The sequence below is a fragment of the Rhea pennata genome, chromosome 23, assembly GCF_028389875.1.
Source record: "Rhea pennata isolate bPtePen1 chromosome 23, bPtePen1.pri, whole genome shotgun sequence".
Taxonomy (NCBI): domain Eukaryota; kingdom Metazoa; phylum Chordata; class Aves; order Rheiformes; family Rheidae; genus Rhea; species Rhea pennata.
Genome location: NC_084685.1, coordinates 1454398 through 1472310, shown reverse-complemented (window position 1 = coordinate 1472310; position 17913 = coordinate 1454398). Strand labels below are relative to the sequence as shown.

The following is a 17913-nucleotide window of genomic DNA, read 5'->3' as shown; positions in this document are numbered from 1 at the left end:
GAAAAAGGCTGCTGCTGTTTCTCCCCATTGCACCAACCCACATCCCAGTCTGTAGACTCAGGCACCCACCTGCTTTGCTGCAACCTCTTCATCGCGCCCATCTCCAATTACCACGTAGGTGACCTTCTTTCCAAATCGTGACACGATCCTCTCAAAACAGCTCTCTTTACCTGCCAAAAGACGATTCTGTTAAAATCGCTCTTAGGCAGACAGTACCAGAGGGCTGATCATGCCCCTTCTTCCCAGTACAAGAACACATTTTTGTGTTACTGGGAAGGGGAGGACACCCATTTTGACTTGTAAGGCCAACTCTATTACCGTTTGCATGGCCAACTGGATCACAGCAACCAAAATGGGCAACTCATCTGCAAAAATCCTGTTTCTTAAATAAAAATCTCAGCTAACCCACAACAGAGATCTCAGTGGTAGGTACCACTTACACAACCACTTACCTATTTTTGTAGCACTATAAATATTTTCAATAGGGAACACTTCGCCCAATCCATAGAGGAGAACTTTGGCAAGAGCTGGCACAAGTTGTGTGGTTGTGATCAGGATGTTCACACAGTTTTTTCTAAAAGGAAAAAAAAAGCACTTGTAAAAAGAACATCCACATCCAGTAGTGCAAAAGGCTGATCTGGGCAGCTGCTCAGCTTTCCAAAGCACCATGCACTTTGCTTCTCTGCTTTCCCAGAGCCTTTTTAGGCCAAGATTTCAATACTTTTTTTTCTTTGACAAATGCTCAAAGGAAGCCAAAAACAGAGAACCCCTTCCTTTGACTCCACCATGCCTTTACACATGCATATGTGTGCACACATGCACATAAGCATCCCTTCTGCCCTGCAAGCTGCACTTTGTATCTTTTAGAAGAACATTTTCTACTGCTATGACCTTCTAATTGTTCAGATAAATTTATACTAATCACTAGAACACCACTACCGGGGGTCTCCACACAAAAAAATCCAACAAAGGCTCCTTTTCTTCAGTATCTAGGAGAACTACAGGAAATGACTCATTTGGACTTCACACAACTGTTTTTGGGCAGAAAACACTATTTCACAGAGCATAAAACTCAGCAAATGCTGCTCCAAGATCTTCAAGAAATGAAAGTTCTTTAAATTCATTCAAAAATACATCACTGAAGTGTAAGAGAAGATGATAAGCCACTAGCAAATGCGACGTCAGGGAGAAAGCAACAGTGTTCAGTTCCTGAGATTACCCAGTGGGCTGGGGTCTCTGGCTGCTGGAGTCTGAAAAGTGGTGGGAGTCAGTTGAACCTCACAACTTCAAGGTGGCTGGGGATAGGGTGGCTCCATACTGATGTTCTCAGGTTTGGCAACTGGCCCCTGAAGGCTTTGCCAATTTCTTGTTGAGAAGCTCTGAGGCTTGCTTTCTTGACAGAAGGATTAAAAAAAATCAAGTAACAAATGATTACGTAAGCAAACTGGAGATGCACAAGTCCGTGGGCCCTGATGGCATGCACCCATGAGTGCTGAAGAAGCTGGCTGATATCACTGCAAGGCCACTTTTGATCATCATTGAAAAGTCATGGTAATCAGGAGAGGTGCCTGAGGACAAGAAGAAAACAAATGTCCCTGCAGTCTTCAGAAAAGGCAAGGAGGAAGAGCCAGGGAACTACAGGATAGGCAACCTCACATCAATCCCTGGGAAGGGGATGGAGCAGCTGATCAATCCTGGATACCATTCCCAAGCATATAAAGGATAAGAAGGTGATCAGGAGTAGTCAGCATGGACTAACAAAGGAGAAATCAGGCTTAACCAACCTGACAGTCTTCTAAAATGGAATGACTGGCTGGGTATATGAGGGGAGAGCAATGGATGTTGTCTACCTTAACTTCGGTGAGGCTTTTGACATGATCTCCCATAACATCGTCAAAGGCAAGCTGAGGAAGTATGAGCTAGATGAGCAGACAGCAAGGTGGACTGAAAACTGGCTGAATGGCCAAGCTCAGAGTGGTGTCATCAGTGGCCAAAAGTCTAGCTGGAGGCCTGTGGCTAGCAGTGTCCCCCAGAGGTTAAGTCTGGGTCCAGTCTAATGTGTCCAATTAGTTTATATGCAACCTGGATGATAGGATGGGATGCCCCTTTGGTAAGTTTGCTGATGATACAAAACTGGGAGGATTAGCTGACGCATCAGAGGACTGTGCTGCCATTCAGAAGGACCTCAGTAGTCTGGAGAGATGGGAAGAGAGGGACTCACAAAGTTCAACAAAGGGAAGTACAGAGTCCTGCACCTAGGGAGGAATTAAGCCCAGACACCAGGACAGACCATGGGCCAACCACCTGGAAAGCAGTTCTGCAGAAGGTCCTGGGGGTCCTGGTGGACACCAAGTTGAACACGGGCCAGCAATGTGCCCTTGGGGCCAAAAAGGCCATGGGTATCCTGGGTTACATAAGGAAGAGTGTTGCCAGTAGGTTGAGGAAAGTGACCCTTGCCCTCTCCTCAGACTTGGTGAGGCCACACCTGCAGTCCTGTGTCCAGCTCTGGGATCCCCAAGACAAGAGATACATAGAGTTACTGGAGCAAGTCCAGCAAAGGGCTACTAAGGTGAGGAAGGGACTGAAGCATCTCTCATAGGAGGAAAGGCAATGAGAGCTGGGACTCTTTACCTGGAGAAAAGATCATTGAGGGTGGATCTTAGCAATACGTTTAAATATCTGAAGGGAGGGAGTAGAGAGAACAGGGCCAAACTCTACCTCAGTGGTGCTCAGTTACAGGACAAGATGCAATGGCCACAAACCAAAATATAGGAAGTTCCATCTGAACAGAAGGAAAGCCCTTTCTTATTATGAGCACTGGGACAGGTTGCCCAGAGAAGTTGTGAAGTCTCCATCCATGGAGATATTCAAAAGCCATCTCGGTAGTCTCCTAGGCAACCTGCTGTAGGTGGCCCTGCTTGAGCAAGGGTATTGGACTAGGTGATCTCTAACAGTCCCTTCCAACCCCAACCACACTGTGATTCTGTCATTTTGTTCTGGAAATTCCAGCAGAATAGCAATCTTCCTTCAGAAATGCAAATTTGCAACCACAATCCTATTAAGGGGACATTCCTATTGACAGACATTGCAGTAGAAAAATCTCGTAGAGCTCTGAGGAATGGAGTTCCTGCATCCTTTGACTTTGTTTCCCAGTACCTGTGACAAGCAGTGATATTTTATAGAAACATTACTGCAGTGCAGTACTACGTGCAAATCTAAGTGAGAAGAATGGCTGAGAAAGCAACATGTGCATGTCTCCAGTTTCCATACCTGGACTGTATAAGTAGCAGGGACTTTAATGCAGTTTCTAGCCAGGAATCCGTTAGCACTTCTATATCAGTCCGTAGTCGTTGCAGAGCTTCCCTCTTCTGTGGGCTAAGAAGGCCTGGAATGGAGGCAACAAAAGTTTTCTCAACTGATTTAATAAATCTAATACGGAGATGGTCATAGCTCAATCTAACATCTATCGGTTCTGCAATAAGTGACACTGTACTGAAATCATCTGAAACCCAAGGAGGTCACAAAAGAATGGGAGGAAACAACCTCCAATCATACAGACAAGCCTAGCCACCGATCTGTGATTCTGCCTGTGGAGAATGGGGCAGATATTTTTCTCTATTTAGAACCATTTCTTAGGATACACATAATGAACTGCATTTCTCTAGTACAAAACACTCATGATGATAGACGTTATCTGAGGACACACACAGTAGAGGAAGGAATTACTGAGTACGCCCATTCTGACTTTCTGCTCAACATATGCCTGAGAACTTTTACCATTTTAATGCCTCTTAGATACTATTGTCTGAAAGCATCTAGCTGCAAATTAAAAGCAGCCAGAAACAGACACTACATCCCAAGCCTGTTCCCGTTATTAAATACAACTGAGCAAAAAATGAGCACTTGAGCCTGAAATGTTTCCACCCAATTTCCAGTCATGCAAAAGAACCCCCCTCCTCACTCCTGCCCCAAATCTCCTCACTATATCCCTGAAGTATGGTAGCCCTCTGATAATAAGGTCACACAAGGGATTAATTTTGGGCTGTGCTGCTGGCTTATTTACCATGTGGTCTTATACAGGTCCTGAAAAAACTCTGTATCCAGGTTTGCCACATGTAAAACATGTAATAACTATACTGATCGTTACCAGAATTGAGGTAATTGTGGCATACTGAAATACAGGCCTATGTTAATTGATTTCTAAGGCTAAAGGCGGTAATTTTGATCACCCTGCATGTAAGAAAATACAACCAAGAAAATGTCATATCAAATTTCTGTTTTGTATGGACTGAGGGTACCCAAACACACAACCTACCAGCCCAAGCCATCCAGTCAGATGATCCAACTGTACACCATCCTTAAGGCCCTTAATGCTAAGATTCAGACTAAACAGCACTATCATCTATATTTGATATCTGCCACATAATCACTGCTCTGGCATTGGAATGGAAGCAAAATTAGAAGAAGAATTCAAGTGAATACAAACAGAATTTATAAAGGTCACATCAGATTGTGACCGCACCAGTCAAAAGAGTGGGTACTATTTCTTGGCAATGGCACATCAAAATATAGATTTTGTGAGCACATAGGTGAAAAGGCTTGCTAAGGCCTTCAAGGAAGAGCGATATATAACCATTTAAGTCTGTTTTAAGAGTGGTATGTAGCTTTTCATGCAAAAGTAGCAAAGAGACATTGTCTTCATCAAATCATTCTCTTAAATATAGGACTAATTGCCTCTGTCTACATGATAACTTGTAGATTGCACTGGACTGCCATTCAGTTTTAAAAGTAGTACTTCTTGCATATATCTCATAATATCCCTTGAAAATTGTATGTGCCCACTGAATTCAGAAACAGAAGAACCAGGTGATGAAAATCCTCTTGAATTCCATGGAGGTTTGATCTTTTTTAGCATTAGGAGAATGGTGTTTAGCGGTCATATATCAGTGTATGCGAACACTCACCTCCAACGTTACTTTTATATTTATCATAGATCTCTCGAACCCTGCGGTAACGGAATGCCAGTTTTCTCATCCAGTCCACTCCACCCTGGACGCCAACTGATGAGCTGTGGTTTGCATTACTTCCTGAGCCACTGAAGCCGTCCGTGGAGAAATTATAGTTGCTATTTCAGAAAACCAGATCTGTTATATGTGCAATAGCAGCAGGATCACTACAATCTTTCTGGCTGGCTTGCAGACTTCAGCTCTGGCAGCAGCTAGAAAAGCCCTAGGGAGAGGAACTCTACACAACTAACATTACACTGCTGACAGTGGAGACTGGTTTCTCTGAACTATGAACTCTAATATCCAACTACTCTTGCTGCTGATTCTAAGTAGTTCAGCATCTCTTAAAATATACTGAAATGTATTGATTCAACTCCTCTCTCACCCCTCCCTCTACCAAACCTTCCTTTGCTCTTTGACGATTCACTTCTCTGCAATACAAAACATCGTTCCCATTAACTCCCTCTTATCTGATAGTGAAATTCCAGCATTATGCATCAAACATAGTCTGTGCGTCTTTGGAGAGTACAGCTGCATGAGCAGATGACTGACCATCTCACGACTGCAGCAAGGTCCACCACATTCCCTTTGCCCAATATTTTTTTCCTCCTCCATAGACAAGCGATTCTCAGACCTTTTCATGAGTCAGTTCAACACACTAACACAGCAGAAAACCACCACCCCTCCTTCTCACCCTGATAGGGCACACAATTAGCTCACAAAGGATCAACCAAAACATCAGCTGATTCAAGCAGGCAGCGGTAATGCACAGCTGGGTCTTGGCTGGGGTGAGGGAGCCCATTTAGCAACAGTGAGCTCTTCGATTGACTTATCCTGTCTTTTAGGACAGTTCCAAACATCATTCTATAGCCCTTTTGTAATTAAAATCTTTCTCAATACATATAACAAGGACATGGCATTCTACATCACTGCTTCCTGAAAGAGCCACTTTATATTTTTATTGTTTATTTTTGAACACTAAATTTTTTTTTTAACCTCTTGGGCCTCACTTTACTTTTGTTACATGACAATGTTTTGGTAAAGTTCTGTAAAAGTGAAAAATAAAAATCATCTAGGATCTAGGTTATGCTCAGGTTCTGCACCTGAGAACATTGATCTGTTCTTCCTCAAGGACTGGGTAGGCAGTCCAAGCTAAACGTATGCAAATACCACTACAAACATTGCCACTGTCATCCTATAGATCTTTTTGGTGAAACTTCATACTTTGATTGCATCAAGTAAGCACTGTCATGGGTCTTGCCTATCTCCTGGAGCCCTCAAATATCCCAAACCTTGTTTTTGTCAACAATGGCATTTAAAGAATTCAACAGCATAAATATCAGAGGGATGTCACCAAACAGCTGCCACCCTCATTTTAAGGTAGAGCCATTCTCAATTTGTCTTAATATTGTCTGAAAGACAAACACAAAGCTGGGGTGAAAAGTTCACCTTAAAGTGAAGCTCAAAAACCACAGGAATAAAATATGAGGCAATAAGCTCTACACAGACTTGTACAAGCAATTTCTTTGGGCTAGTGCATGACAGATCACCTACAAACATAGGAGCACAGTTAGTATAAAGTGGCAGCTTCTCACTTGTCACCTATCTTGAGGCTGCTCCGCTTCTACAGACTTTCAGACACCTTCCCCTTCCCTAGTCAGGATGGGGGAGGCAATTACTTAGGCATAAACAGTTGAAGAACTAAACTTAAGTGGCACAACATGTAATACATTACGTGCCTCTTCTGTCCAAGCACAGTGTCCCGAGCAAGCTAATCTCATGTGCCCCTAGCTGATGTCAGTGTGGGTAAATCAAAATCTCTAATAGCCTATCTAGGCATCTGAATTAACCTATGTTGCAGGCAGATTTTATGCCTGCTAAAAACATTCTGCATAGTATCTGCAAGGCAACAGGAGACAGACTGTAGGGAGACTTTCAGAGATCAAGATCACCGAAGTTTGGAGTAATTCCCAAAGTTTTAATCTTTTGTAGGTTTTGAAAGAAAAACTATTCAGCAAGCCAACTTTGCTTGCCGAGTTTTATCCTCCAAACAATGCTAACACTTAACCACATTTAGTTAGTTTGTTTTGGAAGTGCCCCCCAAGAGCAGATTATATCAGCTATACATTTCATGCATTCCTCAGTACACCACCTTAAATCTTGGCCATTGTCATCAGATGCCACATCATCTATGTGTACCTGGTCACACTCCTGTTTAAGACAAAAAAAAAAAAAAAAAAAAAAAAAGAAGAAGAAAAAAAGAGAGAGAGAGAGAAAGAAAGTCAGAGTTGTAATCCAGAAACACAGCTTAAACAAAAGTGATATTAAAAAAAAAAACAAACTCTCATGCTTCTCAACAGGAAAAAATCATGCCATACTGCCTCCACAAACCTATGGATAACTTTCACTATCTTTGTTTTTCAAAACTATATTTTATTTCTCCACACCTGCAGGTTCTTCTCAAGACAACAATTTGAATTACCAGAAATGTCTGAAAAAAAGCATATTTCTATGACATTTCGATTCGTCTGCAAAAAAGAAAACTCAATGCCTGACAAATCAGGCTGCAGTCAAGGCTCACTTGTCATTTGAAATCCCTTTTGCCATTTCATATAACAAAGCCAAAACCAAAACATCCCCAAACTACATTATCTGGTGTTGATATGTCACGTCATCGATGCAAAAGATGGTTCTGTTACTGAAGAGCCAAAGCATAAATCTTGGAATGAAATATCAATGTGCACTGACAAAACTGTGGAGCTTCGTACAGTTGATTTAGTCCAGAGATAAGCTGCAAATGCTTTAGACCTAGGAGTAAATCTTCCCCATCTCAAAAATTTCCTACTGCTGCTAGTAATGACACTTTCAAAAAGGAGTCATGAATGCATAGTTAATGTGTCAGTGACTGCCTTTCCAGCACAAAAAAATGTATTTTTGGTTTTGGGGTTTTTTTTTTTGGCTATAGCAGGGATATGACTTCCATTGTCACCTTTGCAAAGTCCACAGCAGGAAATGGCCACAGAAGATGTAAAATTAAAATGCAAAATTAATTTAAGTTTCCTTCCACATTAATAGAAGCATCTTGTCTTTTTAACATACTCTTAAAGCTTCACCCTCCACATTCTGGTTAAGACTAAGTCTGTGAATTCTGTAAGTTAGGTTCATGTATCCACATTGTTGGTCTTGAATATCCATTAAGACACAAGCGTCAGGAAATCTGCTTTCTACACTACAGTTTCAGCTGCACTGCTTTGGGACTACATGTCTTTCTGTGTCTTTGAGTGTTCCTCACTTTCTTGTCTGAAGGGAGTGATGTTGTGCAGCTTGTTTAAGGTTTTCCACTATCAGGAACTTTCTGCTTTGTCAGAGAAGATTTTGTCCCATGCTGGCTCAAAACCATCACATCATTTTCTTACAGATGCTCTTAGTTTTTCAGCTATCACTACTGAGGTTTTGTCTCTGGTTTACCATTACCAGATACAATCTACAGCCTTGTTAACATATTTAGGACATTCACTCTTCAGTCCAGAAACTGGATTTCGTTCCTGGCTTTCCCACAGCAGTGAGAATTGACATATTCAAGGTCACTGTCTTTCCTATGTCTCTGGTCTCCATTTCAAAGCAGGGTCAGGGAAAATCAAGTGCTTTGCAGTCCAGAAGGAAACCACAACATAATCACTCTTGTCACTCCTATAGGTACAAGCTGAAATGTGTAAGAGAGGAAGGAGAGCTTGTGACCTACAAGTCTCCAGAACATCTCTGTGATCTTGCTGTGCAGACAACCTCTTCAGTTTTGGAAGATACTGTTAAGTTTTATCCTTAAGCAGCTGTGAAGCACATCTACCCTCACAAACAACGCAGTGTATCTCTAATTAGGCAATGTGGACGTTTTGCCTTTCAAAAACACTTGCCACATACCTCCAAGTCATTGAAAAACAAGTGAGTATCAGCTACTTCAAAAATCATCTCCTCCATGGACAGACCTGAGCCAATCACTAGAGTTGGATCCTGCCAGGACAGGGGAGAAGAAAAGGAGGGAGAGGAGAAAATGTAAATTCACCTTGCTTACAGGCTGAAAGTAAATTGCAATAAAGTTTTGATCAATCAAGTTGCACAGAGATTTCACTACATATGGTATAATTCCATCTGCTGTGATTCAATGGTGCAAACTACAATCTTACTAAAATTTTAAGCAACTGAATCAACAAAACCCCACATTCTGGTAATATATTGATGCCAAAACATAACAAAACAACTTCAGTACTGCATGGCAGGAACTGATACGCTTTCAGGAGCAATGCAGACAAAATATTAGAAATTCTTCAATATATTTCAGTGAAGAAAATAATGTTTCTTTTCACTATGTTTTATGACCTTATTAGTTCCCAAAGATGATAAAGATACTTCGAAATTTTAAGACTTGTACTAGTACGGTGGAAGTGTTTACAATATTCATATCCTAAGTCTAGATAAACTCAAATTTACAGTTTTTCCCCCACCCTAGAAAGGCAACAAGTTAAAAGCACCACCACACACATTTAAACCAAAATACAGTTTTCTATTCCTTTTCCTAAGACTGTTTACTTCTTCATGACAGATTTTCTTTTCTTCCACAGAAAAGATAATATTACCTTGCCATATTTCTGAGCATACGACCCTGTGAGAAGCGAATGGAAGATTATAATGGTCTCATCCAAATCCCACAGAAACACTCGCTGAGTAGAGAATAAAAGCAGGTTAGAGTTGAGATATTCCAAGTACAAAGTTACAGTGAAGGAGCCAGTTCGGGGATTTGTTTTGTGGTTAGTTGCAGCATGCTTCTGACAGATATGAACAACAGTATTTACCCCATAGGTTAAATACATTATTAATTAAACTCTTTCTGTGCAACACTAGAGTTCATGTATTGCTATAGAGTAACTATACACTCAGAATAAAAATCTTTTGATCAAACTTTCTCAAAAGCTTCTCTTGCTTTTACTGGTATAAAATCAAAACCCCAGTGTTAATGAACTTCAGAATCCTAGTAGGGTAAAAGTTCACTGTCTGAAAGTGGAAGCCAGCTTATCAGCTTGTAAACGCTGTGATCTAGGGAGTATCAGCTAGACGACCCTAGAGTATATCAGAGATTCCTTCGTTAAGATAAATTACGTGGATTGGCTGTTGTGACATTGTTTCTATACAGAAGGACTTTGATAAACCTGAGAAATCGACCAAGAGAATCTACAAGAAGATTAGTAAGTGCAAAGCTCTGCATGTGGGGTAAAATAACCCCTTCTATCAGTCCAGGCTGGAAGCTCAAAGTTACACCAGCCAACAGTGCCCTCTCATGGGTGAATAAGGTGAACTGCATGCTAGAGTATATTAAGAGAAGTATGGCCAGCTGATGGAAGGAAGTCAATAGGAAAGCCATTCATGGAATACTGCATCCAGTATTGGATCCCCTGTTCAAGAGGTATGTGAGATAACTGGAGAAGAGCCAGCAAAGGGCTACCAAGATGGTCAGCAGCCTGAGGCCTAGTGAGGCTGAAGGAGCTGGGAGAGTTTATCTTGGCAAAGAGGAGATTAAGGGTGATCTACTTGAAGGGGAACTCCAGAGATGAAGGAGCCAAATTCTTATCAATAGTGACAGATGATATAAAGGGAAGTCGCAGCTTGGGAGATTCAGGTTATGGAAAGAAAATCTACTTCCCCAGAAGAGTGTGGTAGCTCTAAGACAAATCACTAGAGAGGTACAAGGTCTCCAATCTTGGAGGCTCTCAAGACTCAGCTAGACAAAGCCATGGCCACCCTGTTCTAGGACTATCCCTGCCCTGAACAGAAGGCTTAACTAGAGACTTCAGACATCCCTCTCACTGACATTGCAGTGACTTTAAGAAGCACTTAAGTGATGCTTGTTAAGGACCACTGAAGAACTCACTTAGGCTGACTCTTAGATAACATAGTCAGAGTTTCCCAAATTATCCTTGTCCATTTTCTATAGGAAAGAAAGAGGGGAGGACTTGTATTGCCACACTATTCTGCAATGCTAGCTGTAGAAAACAAGACCACCACTTACCTCCAGTTCACTGTCCTGTGAGGAGGTGGTGTCTGCTTTCCTTTTCCCCCTGTTCTTCCCAGGGATGTTTTTTCTTGTCTGCTCATCTAAGTCTTTACTTGCTGTTGCTTTTGACAATGAGGGACTTGTGGATGCATCTCCTAGAAGAAAGAAGTAGCACAATTCTCATCCCCTCATGTCTCAAAACAAACATCAACACAATGTTACAGCATTCGGCCACAAACCTCCTTTGCTGGACATGTTGCCTTGCTTCATCGAAGTAACAGAATTTCAACTTTTATTAGAACATAGAACATTATTTGTTTGCCCCATCATTTTGTAACAGATCTGCCTCCTCAGTTAAGTCTCTACCAGTTTAGAGCTACTTATTGCATCCTGTCTGTGGTACAAGGTCAAAAACAGAGCTCCCTGCAACCACGTAAGGCCTGTAATCCCTTACACATCTCACTGCCCCGGAGCTGCCTTTTTTTTTTTTTTTTTTTTTTTTTAATATTTCCTGAGAGAGCATCAAAACCCCTAAGTCTGGAATCAGAAAACAAAAGAAATATTCAATGTCTTTCTTTCTCAAATCTCAGAGGTAGTCAAACACCTTTTCCAAGTCCAGCAACCCTCTATATCATGCACTATTTTCAACTCAGCATGCACTACTCAAACCTGTTTCACTGTAAAACAGCTTTTGATTAATATTTAAACAAGTCAATGAGTGAAGTTATCTGGAGTGTATTGATCATACACAAATTACAGCATGGTGACTGTGACCCAGACATCTCATACTACAGCTACACTGCCCTGCCCTAAAGATGAGGAAGAATATCAGGAACGTACTTAGCACAGGAGATACAGTCTTGGCCAAGTACCATGGCCACTACTGAGATAGGCACATATCATATAGCCTATTCTGGTAATGGTAAGAAGCTGAGTCTATAAGTTTAGCCATCCATTAAATCTTCTGTCACAACAGAGAAGAGATAGAGCTGTGAGAATAAAGAAACTCAACATTCTTGATGAGATGACAACGTTGCAGTCAGCCTTCCATGTGGCCACACTACAATAGTTTGCCAAAACATACTTAAATGGATCATTTATTGGCAGAAAGTCCCTTAGCATCCAGCAGTAGAGCACATCTAAGAGGCTGCAGTTGCTCCTTGTCCCTGGAAATGGGTATCTTGGTTGCCAAGCCAAGGTGGATAGGCAAGACCTGGACAACACCTCCTACCCCAAAGGAATGGAGGGCTCGGGCCCTCTGGAGGGTTACAGGAGTATCTCATAGCTCTTTTAGGAACCTGGGGAGAAGGAATGGTTTCCAAACTCTACCAGACAGCCAGGAAAAGCTCAGTCAGTAAGAGCTAATGGATTTCCCAGTACTTCTGTCCAGCCAATGCTGTCCAATGCCAGCATCTGTATTATTTCTTTGGAAGGGGGAAAAAAAAGGCCCAGTGCTTATAGAAGTGTCAACTCTTGATGCAGAAGAGCTCCAGAATGCTAGGAATATGGGTCTAGTGAGGTCAAACTGTTAGTTATTACTACGGGTGAAACCAGGCATCTGCAGGTACCTTGTTTTGAAATGAAGACCAGTAGCTTTTCCAAAAGGCAATTTTGAATGTGGAGCTCTCCTTTTCTGTGCAGAGAGGGATGAATGCACTCAAAATCTGACATTTGCTGACAATATGGGCTTTGCCAAGGCAACACTAGATATTTGAACTGGGAGTCAGACAACAGGGATCTGTCTCTAACAAGCAGTGTGCAGAGAGAATCCAATTTTCAAAACAAGCCTCGAAAATAACAAAGATAGACCATATTCAGAGGATGCCACTCAGCACATGGCCTGAGAATCCAGAGAATACCGTAGGAGTGGAAGGTTTAAGAAAATAAAGACACTGGGATAAGTCAAGCAGAAAGCAATATTCACATATAACTGTCCAGTTATGGGGTCATTTTCTCTGGGCAGTCGAGAAAAAACAAGGACCTATAGCACCTACAGGTGAGTTAAAACACAGAAGACTGTTTCTGAGTGCCTGTAGTACAAAATCATTTATAGCACAAAAAGATTTATGGATATTTCTTCTAGAAAAAACAAATCATTGTTGAAGATCTAACTGTAGCCACTACCATTCTTTAAAACTCCTGAAACAATGGAACTGAAAACTTCCAACCAGTATCAGAAGTTTGAGGGTGGGAGGAGAAGGGAGAGCAGGGGTTAATAAATGCAAATAACTAAGCCTGTATTTTTTCCCCAGACTACCAAGCTGCAACAGACAGCAGAGATTTCACTTGATAACCATTCCATAGTACAGAAAAAAATCTCATAGCTTCTTGCATAAGAGGCTGGAGAAAGCATAAGTCTTTGCTCTTGTCCCTATTAAGTGAAGAAAATTGTATTTTTGGTGAGGAAATGCTTGTCAATACAGCTGCAGGTTGGTGCATGCTGCAACATTAATGGAAAATGCTAACCAAAGAGATGGCTTCTCTAGAAGAGTCAATTAAACCTTTTAAATCTATTTTCTGCCTCTCTTGAGTTACCAGCTAAAATCTTCTGCCCCCGACAAATGTAGGGTTCCTTAATGCTGCATGTAAGCAGATCTGCTTACATATAAGCACAGAAGAACAGCTTTGATTTAAAAAAAGGTTTACATGATGAAGCACCTAGAAGAGAAGGAGAGAAAGAATGTCCTCCTGGGCACACCAGAGACCAGCTTATTGAGTAGTGGTGGTGGCCAAACCATAGCTTTTGAAAATGCACAAGCCATCTGAAAGGGACTCTCATAGCTGGGATTGGCAGCTGTGTTATGGCTGCCAAGTAATTTGAATACTTGGTTGTGAGAAAGAAGGAGCTAGCAGGAGCTGTTGAGGCTGGACAACACAAGGATGCCCAGGGCCTCAAATGAACGCACATCATGTGAGGCAACAGTCCTTGGGCCACTGCTGTTGGCTCCACTTTGAGCCACCTCGAATATCACCTCCCCAGGGCATTCGGAGCCTATGGTATGTATCTGCTGAATCGCAGTATTACAGGACTTGCAATAAATAAATTTGACTGCCCTATCGTAATTCCCTGAACATCAGTGAGACAACTGTGACAGTGGAAGACAAGTGTCCCATCCAGTCCAGCAAGCAAAGGTGTGCTAATCATATTTCTGAAAAGTTTTCCCATGTCTGCACGCTGTACTGTACATCTCAGGTATTTGCAGTCACCCTGTTAAAGATGAAACCATTACCAGAGGAATGTCTCTGCACTGTTCGCGTAGGCACCATGGCATTTGGTTTTTCAGTTGGATACGTAGTTGTTGCTAACGCAGTGCTGTCCGTGTTGCTTTCTGCTGGTGTTACAACTCCAAAGCCAGAACTTGGGTAACATGGCTGGTACTGACTTTGGCCAAGGATTGTGTACGTAGGATACTCCTGTTAGGAGAAAAGACCAGTTACGATAGGACACTTCTTTCAGTATAAAAGTCATCTTAATATAAAATGTTTTCTATAATATGTCTGTCAAAGAAAAACACCAGCAAAAGCATACTAACTTTACACTATTTCCTTCTGTACATGCAAGAAATCCCCAAAAGAAGAGGAGAGCTAGTGTTACACAAACACCTAAAACAACTATTTACATGCCTTTGGGAGGAAGACATCATAGGAAAATGAGTAGTGCTTTACCAGTGGCCTCCACAGAAGGCAGGTTCTGCCTACAGATGGCCAGGAATCACAAGGCTTTTCCTCTATGTCCAGTTCCTTCAAAAATTAATTCCTAATTTGAATTATTTTCCTGTATGCTGATATGAAAGTAAGAGGGAAGTAATGAGTGGATCTCAAGGCATCAGGCCACTCTTAGTCTGCTCTTGCTGTCTTCAGAAATGTACAGCTTTGTCTCGAGTTTCAGTTTCCGATACCAGAAAAACTGATAGGGCAGTGAGAGAGAGTAGCATGGTCTCGGAGTGCAGTCTAGGCCACGGATACAGGATAACAGCCTCTACTCATGTCATAACTTCAGAAAGCAATTATTTTGCATGTTATGATTAAAGTTTTCCATTTAGGAAGACTGTTTACTCATTCAGAAGATTAGAGAGATCAGTCAGGGCACCTGCATTCAAGCTGTGCTTGAAGATCCTCGTATCTGCTACTGACTATAAAGAAAACAGCCATACAAAAGTGTCATATTGTGCTCTTCTGATGTGCTGTGAACTCCTGATTTCTCCAAGGAGCATCCTAGTTTTGTGAACACGCACCAGGTATCTCAGTCTGCACTAGCATTCAGGAAAGCTGCCTTCTTTACAGCTCTAAGTAAGCTTTATGTTCTGAAAATAACCTTAAAAAGCAGCAGCATAAATACACAGGGATTTTGCTGCATCCATTATATTTGCTGCAGCTGTTTCTGTAAAGCTATGACATTGAAGTACTCCTTTGTAATTCTATATATCCAGAATGGCAGTTAACCCCCTGACTGGGGCAAGAACAAAGTGCCATGGATTACCTACAAAAGATCATGGAGTAAGGAGGAAAAGGGCCTGTCTGCTAGCCACGGGGCTTTTTGATTTTGTTTTAGTCTAACACCATCCGAAGGCATCACCTCCACTTTTTTTTTTTGTGTGTGTGTGTGTGTGTGTGTGTGTGTGTGTGTGTGTGTGTATACAACCTATTTTTATTTTATTGCTGATGGAGAAGAACAAAGGCATTCAAAAGATGTCCATCTATAATCCTCCCAGTAAATACGATTCTAACAATAGTTCTATTGTTTCTTCTCTAATGTCTCACACAGAGATCTCAACATTTTAAGATTTACCACGCTCAATCCACAGAAAAAAGAAACAGCAAAGAGCTGAAATGTGTTTGGTGCAAAGATCAAAGAGAAAAGCAGCATGGTCAAAGAGAAAGGCACGTGTAATTTTGCTGACTTTGAGTTACATATTAAGCCCTAAAAATCTAGTATCCATTGCGCTCCATTTAAAGTGGTGCAAATATTCTGTCTTCTCGTGGTAGCTTTTAGTAACATGTTAAGCAAAAGCAAATTAGATGCTCTATGTAAATATGATGAAGGAGGAAGTTTTACCTGTGAGATGCTGGCTACAGCCGATGTGGAAATATTGACGACAGTTGAGGATGTAGAGACTGGACTGGCATTGGTAGTTGATGCTGTAAAATTAAGAATTACTACATTACACATTTCAAGAAAAGCATAAGAGGTAAGACCAATCCAAGCTGTGAAGTAAGTACTTACTGGGCTTATGTGTAAACATTTCTGCTCCCAGCAGCACTCTGCTTGTGACAGCCAAAAGAAAGTTGGGGTATATTTTGAAACCAGTTAACAGTTTCCACAGGGCTTACAGGGAAGCAGGGTTGGCACACAGCGATCTTTAAAAACATTATTTCCTTTTTTAAAACTCCAGATAGATTTGTGAAACACTTTAAAATATTTTCCCCTTCATACCCAGTAAGAATTTAATTTAATTTAATGGTTTATTTTTATTAGAAGTTTTGAGAAGAAAACAATCACATTCTGATACAAAAGATGAAAATGAATCAAGGTAAATCAATAAAACAAGTATGAGTATGTCTGATTTTTAAAAAAAAAAAGTTTCTCTCCATTTACACTGGACTTAGCATATTTATCCTAATTAGATCAAAAAATTTAAGGAAGTACTAGAAGCATTTCAAGCAAAATATAAAAAGTATACTTAGTGAAGAAATTAAATATCTCTCTTCAAATCCCTATGAGACTACACTTGATTTGGGGATGAGAATTTGTGAAGTAATCATGGGGCAAATTATTAAAGAAACATATTTGCTAGTAAGAATTTTTAAATGTTTAATATTCGTTATGCTACTGCATTCAGTTCTTCCAAAACACAGAAGCAGCAGCTACAGCACCTCCTGGGAACACAAGTCATTTAGCAGATTTTGTGGTTTTACAGCAACAGGTTTGTTCCATTAAAAATTACCCCACACTGGCTTTCTCAAGAATTAGTGAAAGCAAGTAATGAGGCAAGCACAAACAAAGTCAACAAGTACTAAACCAGGTGCCATCAAGAAGTAATTTATTTTGCTAAACTTTGCCCCACACACCATTAAAAACAAGAATCACTCTTAGACGCTTAGGAAAAGACTTGGGAAAAATCAATAGTATCACCTAATTTACCTTCACTCAGCGAAAAACCCTTAATTGCTGCAAATAACACCCATGCAGAGTTCACCCCAAGACTGAACAACTCAAGCTTCTGAAGGCTTCAGTCTTTTTCTACCCCAGGGAAGCTGCAAAAGGAAACGGTCCCCACCAGGAACTCTTAGTCTATGTATGTTGTGTTATGGCAATCACAGATGCTACCTTGTGGACGGCTCCTGCAAGGAGAAAGTGATCTAAAACATGCCTCTCAAAAAACCAAAACAAAACAAAAAAGCCTTAAAAAGAGGTGTACAGATATGTTCCATTTCCAAAAGGTGGGAAATGTGAAAGGTAGCATCTCTGCAGATGCAGAAACGAAGGCAACTAATTAATGCCTGGGAATTCCCTCCACCTAAAACAACTAGTAAACAACAGGGGTTAGTTTCTAAATAACCTTCCTTCAACTCCCTCCAACTGTACCCATCGCGGAAGCAATTAAGGCTTCCCTTACCTGAAGCAAATGTCACTTCCTAGGTTACTTCGAAGGACAGCTATCCAGAAAAACTCCTTGCTAACACAGAAGGGATCTGCAGCAAAGCAGGAGGATATGAACCTGAAGTGCTGGAGCTCCAGCAGAAACACAGACCCTTCCCATCCGAACTTCATTATTTATCTTAATTCCAGGCTCATTCTAACATTTTTTTTTTCATTATCCCTTATCTCTACAGTGTTACACATCAGATCTTTACAGACGGTTT

At 41.1% G+C, this 17913-nt stretch overlaps 1 protein-coding gene across 9 annotated transcripts in view; it reads right to left on the bottom strand.

The window, feature by feature from the left end:
- Positions 1 to 17913, bottom strand: part of EYA3 (EYA transcriptional coactivator and phosphatase 3) — a 66323-nt gene that overhangs the window by 4467 nt on the left and 43943 nt on the right. For 8 of the 9 annotated variants that reach the window (XM_062593936.1, XM_062593939.1, XM_062593937.1 and 5 more), the window contains 10 exons: positions 16106 to 16188; positions 14280 to 14463; positions 11065 to 11204; positions 9638 to 9721; positions 8925 to 9014; positions 7159 to 7217; positions 4965 to 5125; positions 3271 to 3385; positions 453 to 574; positions 70 to 170 (listed from right to left, as the gene is read on the bottom strand). In XM_062593936.1, coding sequence (XP_062449920.1) covers positions 70 to 170; positions 453 to 574; positions 3271 to 3385; positions 4965 to 5125; positions 7159 to 7217; positions 8925 to 9014; positions 9638 to 9721; positions 11065 to 11204; positions 14280 to 14463; positions 16106 to 16188 — 1139 coding nt within the window. The remainder of the gene's footprint in view (positions 1 to 69; positions 171 to 452; positions 575 to 3270; positions 3386 to 4964; positions 5126 to 7158; positions 7218 to 8924; positions 9015 to 9637; positions 9722 to 11064; positions 11205 to 14279; positions 14464 to 16105; positions 16189 to 17913) is intronic. The other variant, XM_062593940.1, reaches the window with a different exon arrangement.